The following is a 10,133-nucleotide window of genomic DNA, read 5'->3' as shown; positions in this document are numbered from 1 at the left end:
TCCTGGATCTCTCATGGAAGGGAGTATGTGCATTGCTGGTCATCTTTTTAATATGTTCCTTACCTTGTAGTCACATCCAGTGTGTCCTCTACATCCTTGAAAGGATAAAGGAACACTGACTGATAAACACCTGCTAACTACTACTCCCTTAGAGGATGAAACTCTACCTATCCTGCTCCAGAAATCTTTATAAATTTGCCGTTATCATATCCCATCTCCACCCACCCTAAATTCTAGGCAAATCAGATTTTTGGCTTTCATGAGTCAAAAGGAAAGAAGGTATACAAAACAGAGACTGGAGTAGGTAAGAGTCTTTAGGGAAAACATCTTCAATTTTCACAGAAAGTGACAAAAATTGAGTGTCTTTCCTTCATGAAATTTAGACTTAAGTCTAGCTGAGTATGAGCTGCCAAACAGATGGATGGAACCCATGCTGATGTGTGTGGTCACCAACATATGAGATACTTCCTGCCTTAATATCCACATGCATGGCTTCTGGAACAAGTCAGGACAAAGGCCTCTATGTTAATATTCATCAGAAAATGGGTACTCAGGATGGTCAGCAGCACTGAAACAATAAAGCAAAATGTATATATGGGTTCATGACACTGTTGTTAGGTGATAGAGACGTGATTTCTACAGCGCTGTCATTAGAATGAATACAAACATTTTATCTCCTGTCCGGTTTTGAAGGATGCCTTTATTTCTTTCACAAACAAGACTTCATAACAATTTTTTAAATGATAATTAAATTATTCAAATCATATTCCCTGTTCAGAACTTAACACACAGAACACGCAGTGTCAAATATTCAAATTTGTTCCCCTCCCTAGCTACCTTCATGAATTCAGCAACAAGATAGCTTGTCCATTCTTATTTCAAATCCTTGGTGGAAGAAGAAACTGATTCTGGCTTATTTTTAACAGGACAAGTCCAGCCACATGCTTGGCACTAATAAATACTTAGGGTGATACATGTTACTGAATGCAATTTCACTTCCAGCTTTTGAATTTATTAATTATTTAATAGCTGCCCACAACCTGCAACATATTGAGTGAGATTCAGACATGGAAAGAACATCATGTAAACATTGGGTCCCATCTCCAAGGACCTTACTCTACAGTAAGGAGATCTCAATTCAATTATGACCCCAAATAGAAAGAGAGAGAAAAATGATTGCTTATTATTAAATAGCTAATTTATTGGAAGAATGACTGATTGAATACCACTCTGTCTTTCTCTCTGCATTCCCCATCTTATTCTTCATTTGTCTCTATACCAGTAAATATATTATCAAGAATAATAATACATCTAGCAACTTTAGAGTACTCACAGCTTTTCATTATGCTGCTTCTTTAACATACAATATCACATTTATTATTCTTATGAATTAAAATTCTCACAGACAAAAAGAAAATGCATTCTTCCCTTTCCATCATTTAAAAGGAAGGTCTTTTCTCAAAATTCCATAACCTTAGAGCACGAAACAATAGTCAAGATCTTTTGAAAGCTGCAAATTTTGTCCGGCAATGGTGCTTTTGCCTCCAAACTCTTCCTTTGGTTTAAATCTCTCTTCTTGAGACTTTTTCCTCTGCATTGAGATCACCATATTTCAGAAAATCTAAACCAAGAATTCCTGTGGACAGCCTTTCTGGAGGGAAATGCAGTATTTGGGTCCTTGACAAACATGCGATGAAAACGAAGGGAGAGATTTGGAAACTTATGAAGGACATAAATTTGGCAGGATCTCATGGAAATTCCATATGGGGGTGATGGGCATGTCTGGGATTGACCACAAGCTTGATGGAGAAACTTTTAATCTGATAAAGAATTGGGAAATTGGGAGAAGAAGATGATAAACACAGTTTGAGAAATTTTGATTTACGCTATACTGCTGATATCCACAGTGTATGTCTACTAGATTATTGTAGAAATGGGAGCCATACATTGAAGACCTAGATTCAGTAAGGATATCAAGCTTCTTGGAAAGTTCCATGGAATTATGGGTGCAGGATGCATGTGTGTAAGTCCAAGCTGACCCGGGTCCACTCACCCTGTTGTTGTGTCAGTAAACAAAGCTCTGGAGTGAGACAGGCCTGAAATTCCACAAATCTCCTGTCTCATCTCTGACTCAAACTGGCCTCTATCTTCTTGGTATTGAGGCAAATTTTAACAATCATCATACACTCACTATCAGGAAATAAATTGAGGCAAACATATTTACAAAAGTCACTTACACGCGTAAAGGAAGATATCGAAGATTTCGGTTTAGGCCATCTAGGACTTTCATGTCCTCTGAAGTCAACTGGAATTCAAAAACCTATCACAGAACTAGAAAGATTTTTATGGCTTTTAGGTAGCATAATTGCCAATGTGGAAAATCCCAGCAAATCAGACTGAATGTTATAAAGACAATACTCAAAATGTCTTATAAGTTTCCAAAATTTTTTAAAGAAATCAAGCAAAATACTCAAGTTTCAATAAAAATCAGATAAAAATTCAATAGAAATCCATCCCTAGATATACTATGTTGCAACCACAAGACTACAGAAACAAAGGAGATCTTTAAAAGAGCTGGAAGAATAAAGCTGACATTATTCAAAGAGATAGGGTCATGTCCTTAGAATATCCAGAAGAATCTAGAGATACATTTGAAAATTACATAGTATAATTTAGTAATTTGGTTGAATCTAGATGGATTTCTATATCCTATCAGTGAGCAGTTAGAATGTCAAAAAAATTTTAAGATAATATAAACCAATGATTGTCCAAATACTAAAGACGTCATGTTAAAAGGGCACAGTAACTGTCTTGAAGAAGATATCACTGACAAAATGTGGGACACTTTAAGCATCAGAAAGAATGTCAGTAATGGCTAACATGTCAAACCAAATAAATGCATAGAAATATTCCAAGATAGTGATAGGTGGAGTAGATTAATAAATTGATAGATATGTAGATAGATAGATAGATACATAGGTAGCAGGCAAAATGTCATCAATTTCATAAATAATGAATCTAAGTAAGGCATTTATTGCATTATTCTTTCAACTTTTCTGTACATTTGAAAATCTTCAAAATAAAACGTGAAAAAGTAAGCAAAAGGATGTCAAACTTACTAGTTGTCTGTGAATAAATCTAACAAAAGCATTATGAAAATGTGTTTGTGGAGAAAGTTACCAAATTTATTAAAAATACATAAAAAGTACCTAAGTAATAAAAAATTCATATCATGATCATGGATTGGAAATCTTAATATTGGAAAGAAGACAATTTTCTCCAAATTGATCTACAGTTTCAATGCAATATGAAACAAAACTTCCATTCTTACTTTTTGTGAAAGTTCACAAGTGATACTATATTTTACATAAGGGAACACCTAGTCAAGAATAACCAAGATACTCTTAAAGAAGAAAAAGAATAAAGAAAAAATTTTACCATTATGAAAAGTAAGATTTATTTTCCACTATAGTTAGCCAGTTCAGAAAAGTAGGTAGTTGAATAGAAGAGAGAGGACAGAAATGCATGTAGGGACATTATATATGACACAGATGACATTGAAAATCTGTGGTAACATATGGACCTTTGGATTTTCATTTAAACATCAGTATACTTGGATCCATTTTAACATCATATTAAAAAATCAAGCCCAGGTATATTGAACACAAATTTGAGTGAAAAAACAAAAACGCTTTTGCAAGATCCTCTACCCTTTGAATCTGGCCTAGATTGTAACTGGCATTATAAAAGAAAATTTGCCAGAAGCAGTGGTGAGTTTGTTCTAAGCCCAGACATTAAAAGTCACTGCAAGTATCCACTCACTGGTCTGAGATCATGCCACTAGGATAAGGTAAAGAACAGGCTAGTTGGCTATAGTCTAGCCAAAATACATAAAAAACTATATGGAAAAGAATAAACAGCACTGAAAACAACAAAATCATCCTCCTAAAGCAGAACTGCCAGGTTGCTCTGCATTTAACTGCAAATATATGAGACAGCCCAGCCAAGAAGAGAACTGCTTTGAGAAGGAACCATGAGCTGAATACATGACTTTGGTAGGAAATTTCTAAATTAGCTTCCATTAGTTATGCAACTATAGCTAGTGGTAAAATAATGGTCACCTACACATAAGAAAAATACAGAAAACTTAAAAACACTGAGAAATAAATGACCAGGCAATTACCACAAGGGAAAGTCAAGGAGAATAAATATGTGAAAGTGAAACTGTATTAGTATTCAAGGAAATGCAAACTAAAACCGCAATGACTTGGAGACTGAAGATCACTGCTACAGTCTAACTGTGTGCCCCCAAAATCATCTGCTGGAAACCTAACCCCCACTGTGATGGTTTTAGAAAGTGGGGTCACTGAGTGATGATTAGGTCATGACAGTGGAGCCCTCTTGAATGAGATTCATGCCCTCATGAAAGAGACCTGAAAGAGCTCCCTTGTCCCTCATACCAAGTTAAGGTACAACGTTAATTCTGCAACCCAGAAAAGTGCCGTCATCCAACGATGCTGGTATCCTGCTCTCAGACTTCCAGACTCTAGAAATGTGAGAAATAAATTTCTGTTCTTCATAAGACACTCAGTCTGTAATACTTTGTTATAGCAGCCAAAACGGACTAAGAAAATCACATAAACTAAGTCTCTCATTTTAAAATGAAGAAAAGGAGATTTACTTGCACAGGGCTCTGGAATACATTGCAGATTTAATGAGGGAGCTAAAATCTCTGTTTTGTGTCCAACCTTAATTCCATCCAGTCATTACTCCTGTTTCCAAAGTAGGAGAAACTGGTGGGGATACCCATAAGGCACATACGCGTGGGAAATAAGAGGTACCTCATCTGGACCCAAAGAGGTCTTGAGAGCCTTACAAAGTACAAATGTGAAGGATCTTACTTAAGAGGCTCATGCCCACAGCCTCACTCATCACCTGAATGTTCTCTTTGATCCGCTTCTCATTGTAACTCTTGGCCAGGACCACCACCCCACGCTGTAGCTGGTAGCGAAGGGCAATCAGTGCTGGAGTTCGCTCATACATTTTTGCCATGGCACAAAGGACTGGATCCTCCAACAGAACTGGGAAGCTCTTGTCTGCCCTGGAAGGAAATGTAGAAATGCTGAGGACCTGAGACTGAGTGTTCAGTTTTTTAGAAGCCTCCCCAAATAGACCAAGGTGGTCCACTTTACACCACTAATTCACAAAGGGGGTCCCCGGACGAGCAGCATGAGTATCATCTGGGATCTTGCTGGGCTGGCAAATTCCATGGCTTCATCCAAGACCACCTGATTCAGAAACTCAGGTGTGGCACCTACCAGTCTGTGCTTACGAAGCCCTCTAGTCATTTTGATGCATGCTTGTGTTCAGACCAAGGTTTCCAAACTCATGGATTTTTTCTCTACTTGTCAGTGGCTGTTTTCCTTCTCTGCTCATATCCCACAAAGTATGAATGAGAGTATGAAAGGAGAAAGGGAAATAAAAAGAATGCTATAGTTTTTATTTTAACTTTTCTAAGATATTGATAAAAATTGAGTCATGACAAAATGAGAACTATTCATTTTCTCATTACTTACAGTGTGCAATATTCCTATAGAAGTTTACAAAAATGATTCAGATTGTGGTTTTTTTCTCACATGATGAACCTGGGAGTTATATATTATTATCCTGATTTGAGACATATAGTAAGTAAGGCTTCATGAATGTGTCACTGGAAATATGGTAATTAGTTAATAAATATCTAAATCATGACTTAAGCTTATGTCTTTTTTTCAATTTTTGGATTACATATAGATTTTAATGCCAACATTCGTTATTGATAAATCTATAATGGGACAATTATATTGTAAAAGCATTGGCTGGGTGATAGGATTATAAAGGAGAAGGATCTTTTCCTTCCCTCTCTCTTTCTCCAAGCTGGTTGAGAGTTAATCCCAGAAACTGAGCATGGTATGATTAAAAACATTTCATCAAGAGGTCCCCTTTGTGGCGTAGTGGTTAAGTTTACGTGTTCTGCTTTGGTGGCCTGGGTTTGCCAGTTCAGATCCTGGGCACAAACCTAGATCCTGTTTATCAAGCCATGCTGTGGCAGGTGTCCCACATATAAAATAGAGGAAGATGGGCATAGATGTTAGCTAAGGAACAAGCTTGTTTAGTAAAAAGAAGACAATTAGCGGTGGATGTTAGCTCAGGGCTAATCTTCCCCAAAAAATAAAATCATCAAAAGTGGTGTTTTAAGGGAAGGCTCCAAGGCCCAGTGGGTAAGTTCACATACTCCGCTTCAGCAGCCTGGGGTTTGCCTGTTCAGATCCTGGGCGCTGATCTACACAGCACTCATCATGCCATGCTGTTGTAGTATCCCACATATAAGAGCTAGAACGCCTTACAACTAGTATATACATCTATGTGCTTGGGCTTCAAAAGGAAAAAGAATTGGTGTTGTAGGTAAATTCTTTGTTGTCTTCATTACCATCCTTCTGTGCGCTGGCTTCCCAAAGCACTATAGGCAACTAGGACAATACCTTTTGACTTGCAGAAATTCAACAGTTTGCTCTGGTTGAGATAAGGATGACATTCCACCTGTAGAATGGCAAGAGAGAAGTGTCAGACTATATGAAATGGCAATATTAATATGAAAGAGAAAGGTTAAAAAGATAAAAAGATAAATGAAATACAATTTAATTAAATTTAAACTGGAAAAAGCAACATCGAGTAATGATTTTTACAAAATAAATATTATGTCTCTCTTCCTTGAAGGAATAAAAAAATGAAAACGATGTTCCTGAGAACAAATAAGTCTAGACCAGATGTTGGTTACTCAGTACCATTGTACACTACAAGAAGACATGGCTAATTTCTCATCTGGGACGGGAGAAATACTGTTTGAGCTTTGGACATCAAATTGTGCCGGAAAGCAAGAAATAAGTCAAAGGGCCATGAAGGAATGTCTAAAGGACAAAAGAATCAGTTTGATGGGGATCCCACTGGTGACCTTCAGTAGATTAGAACATCAAAAGGAATAATGACTAAAAGCAACCATAAAACAAAGAGTAAATAAAAATACATGAGACCATAGTGGTGAGAGAGAGAGAGTGAACAAAAATAATTCATCCCAATGATGGTGATTATTACAGTACCTGCATTCTGAGAACATTGGTTATTAAAGGGAAGGAATTAAGCTTTTACCCAGCCTTATAAGAATAATTGTATTTTAAACCTGACTTGCTGAAGAAATGTTCATTTTACAATAAAAGGTCAGGAAAGAAAACTAAAGATAGTGTTTAAAATTGAAAATGATGTATATATCCCAATTAAATAATTAATCCAGGGTGAAATCACTGATAGCTACTCAAAAATTACATGAAAATTTATGGGCAGTGTGCCTTGCCCTGATGACAATTATCACCAAACAGATTGCTATATAATTTGAAAGGGGATAATACACATTTACAAAGAAGAGACCTGGCTATCACTAGCTTGATCAAGAAAATAAAATTGGCATATCTCATAGCGGGACAAATTGTTATGACAAGCTTCCTACTTCAGTGTGATTTGAAGGACACAGCATGCAAAGAACATTTTGTTGCCAATAATGTTAATCCTTAATGTGATAAGGCATTCAGATCTAACTTCTGACTTACAGAATCTATGAATAGAGAAACAAGTTAATAAGCATCACAAGAGAATCACCAGTAAATCCAGAATATTTGACATAAACCTATGTGGAGGTCACGGTAAAAAAAAAAAAAGTGTTGAGTGACCCTCTAGGCTAAGAGTGCTTAAGAAACATGAATCAAAATAATATGTGACCCACAATCAGCCTGTGATTGGAGAAGAAGATCTATAAAACACATTGGAAAAACCATAGAAAAGTTTGAATATGGAAAGGATAGTAGACCATAAGCTTTCCGAGGTCTGTGGGGGTGAATAGTCATTTCTAGAGCTTACTTTATAGAGAGTCAGAAAAATATTACATGTATGCATGTAGATAGCTCCACATATATATAGATACATTTGGCAATGTGGCAAAATGCGAAAAATTTCAGATATAGGAATGAAAATATGGATGTTCTCTATCATACTCAACATCTCTGAATGTCTCAAAATTTTCATAATAAAAGTTGGGAGCAAACTAATGCTAGTGTAGCATGAATTTTTTTAACATGTATAATTTAAAATCAATAGTACTATATCACTATATGACGAATTTTTGCCTTTCATAAGCCACATTTTCCAATCAAAGACTATTACTCCTTGACTCAAAGTCACGCATTGAGGACATGATGGTCAATGAAGTAAGACATTCACATAGAGACAAGGACAGCATGATACCAGTTATATGAGGAATCCAAAATATTCAAACTCATCGAATCAGTGAGCGGAACGCTGATTGCCAGGAACTATGAGGAGGGAGAAATCAGGAGTTCCTAATTGTGGCATGAAGTTCCTATTGTGCAAGATGGATTAGTTCTAGAGGTCTGCTTTATAACATTGTCCCCATAGTTAACAATATTACATTGTAGGCTACACTAAAAAAATTGTCAACAGGCTAGATCTTGCGTGAAGAGTTCTTAGGAAGAAAAAATGAAAATAAAATTTGAAAAAATAAAAGCACCAAGAGAGACTCAGCATAATGTGTCTAAACAGTTAATGTAAGGGTAGAAATCGGTGAGGAGAAGTAAAATAAGATTGAGTAAATCACAAGGTCTGCTCTATGCTCCTGCTAAATGCTCCTAAATGTGGATTTCATCCACCATGAGTATCAACAGAAACCATTTACTTCATCAAGCTAGCCTAGATGACTTTCAGAGTCTCCAGTTACTTTGTATCATATTTATGCTTCCTACTCAAAGACCTCTGAAAGCAGACATCCCAAGACAAAGGATTCAGGCATCCAAACCCCTAACGTCTAACTCATGTCATGTTCACTCTTTCCTTGTTTATTGTGCCTTCCACGTTTTCATGGCCTTCCTTTTTGCAGACAATTCCCTACAAATCACTGTCACCCATCCCATCTGTGACCATCCTTTACAGCTCAGGGCAATGTCACCTTCCTTTGAAGGTCCTGGTAGCTATTTTAGCCCTCTGTCCCCTCCTCTAACTTCCCTAAATTCTTACACATAATTAAGAAATAAAATATCACCACTTTTTTCATTAAGATATTATAAAGCACAGGTACAATTATGGGTTATGTTCACACCCTTCTAGACAGAAGTTATGCTTTCTAGGAACTTCTATTCCATAAAGGTAGGATGAATAGGAGGGGAGGGCAAACAGACATCCGAAAGTACTGCAAGAAGAAGGAGGTTAAGCATAGAAAGGAGAGGAAGCCAAGGGTGCTCACTTGGTTGCAGACAGGCTTGTACTTGAGTCTTGGCTTGTTCAGAATCATCTCCGGCTGCGGCGGTTAAAGTTGGGCACACCGATGGACTTGGCCAATCCTGCATCCTTACATTTCTCCATGGCCTGGGGAGGAAAGGGTGGTGAAGAATCATTTGTTCAATTGGCTATAGATCAAGAATAAATGTAAGAGAAATCTGATGAAAAGAAAAACTGTCACAAATGACATGAAGCCAACCAGCATGATAACCGTGAAGAAAAATGTAGTAAATTAAACAGGAGAAGTTAGTGATGCCAAGAATAATTATTGTCTTCTCCTTAGAAAATATGAGAGAGTATTACACATCGAAGGAAACAGATGCCTAGCCTCATTGCCGCAAGTTCTTCTCCACTCTTTCTCTCTATAAACATTGCAGTAATGAATTCCTCCACGTCAATACAGCATACCAGGTCTTTTAAAGTCCATGAATTGCTGATTCGGAAGGTGCATAGCCCATTCTAAACAGTGGAAGAAATGAGCCAGATTGCCCCTCTCTTGGCTTCCTTCTCTGTGGCCTCTCTTCCAAGCACTCACCTCCCATGTGGCACAGAGATCCACTGTGTCAAATATTACTTTTCCATGTTCATCTTTCGGAAGAAACTCCTCCCCTGGCTGGAATAGAAGCAGTCATTTCAGTGATGTCACAAAACAATTTCTCCACACTTAGCCTGTCTGCAAGGTTCATCTAAGGCTAGGACACTAAGGCTCCATAAGGTAGGTGGTACAGCATTCTAGACAGTAATATTTGCAATCT

At 37.1% G+C, this 10,133-nt stretch overlaps 1 protein-coding gene across 1 annotated transcript; it reads right to left on the bottom strand.

The window, feature by feature from the left end:
• Window positions 1-504: 504 nt before the first annotated feature.
• LOC103541474 (aldo-keto reductase family 1 member C23-like) lies at window positions 505-9,975 on the bottom strand. Its single transcript, XM_070601969.1, has 6 exons — window positions 9,914-9,975; window positions 9,344-9,465; window positions 6,522-6,579; window positions 4,936-5,101; window positions 2,238-2,320; window positions 505-568 (listed from the first exon to the last, which is right to left on the bottom strand). The coding sequence occupies exons 2-6, from the start codon at window positions 9,444-9,446 to the stop codon at window positions 526-528; spliced, it is 453 nt and encodes a 150-aa protein (XP_070458070.1). The 5' UTR covers window positions 9,447-9,465; window positions 9,914-9,975; the 3' UTR covers window positions 505-525.
• Window positions 9,976-10,133: the final 158 nt, after the last annotated feature.

Source organism: Equus przewalskii, chromosome 30, assembly GCF_037783145.1.
Source record: "Equus przewalskii isolate Varuska chromosome 30, EquPr2, whole genome shotgun sequence".
Lineage (NCBI taxonomy): Eukaryota > Metazoa > Chordata > Mammalia > Perissodactyla > Equidae > Equus > Equus przewalskii.
This window is presented reverse-complemented; position numbering and strand designations above follow the sequence as displayed.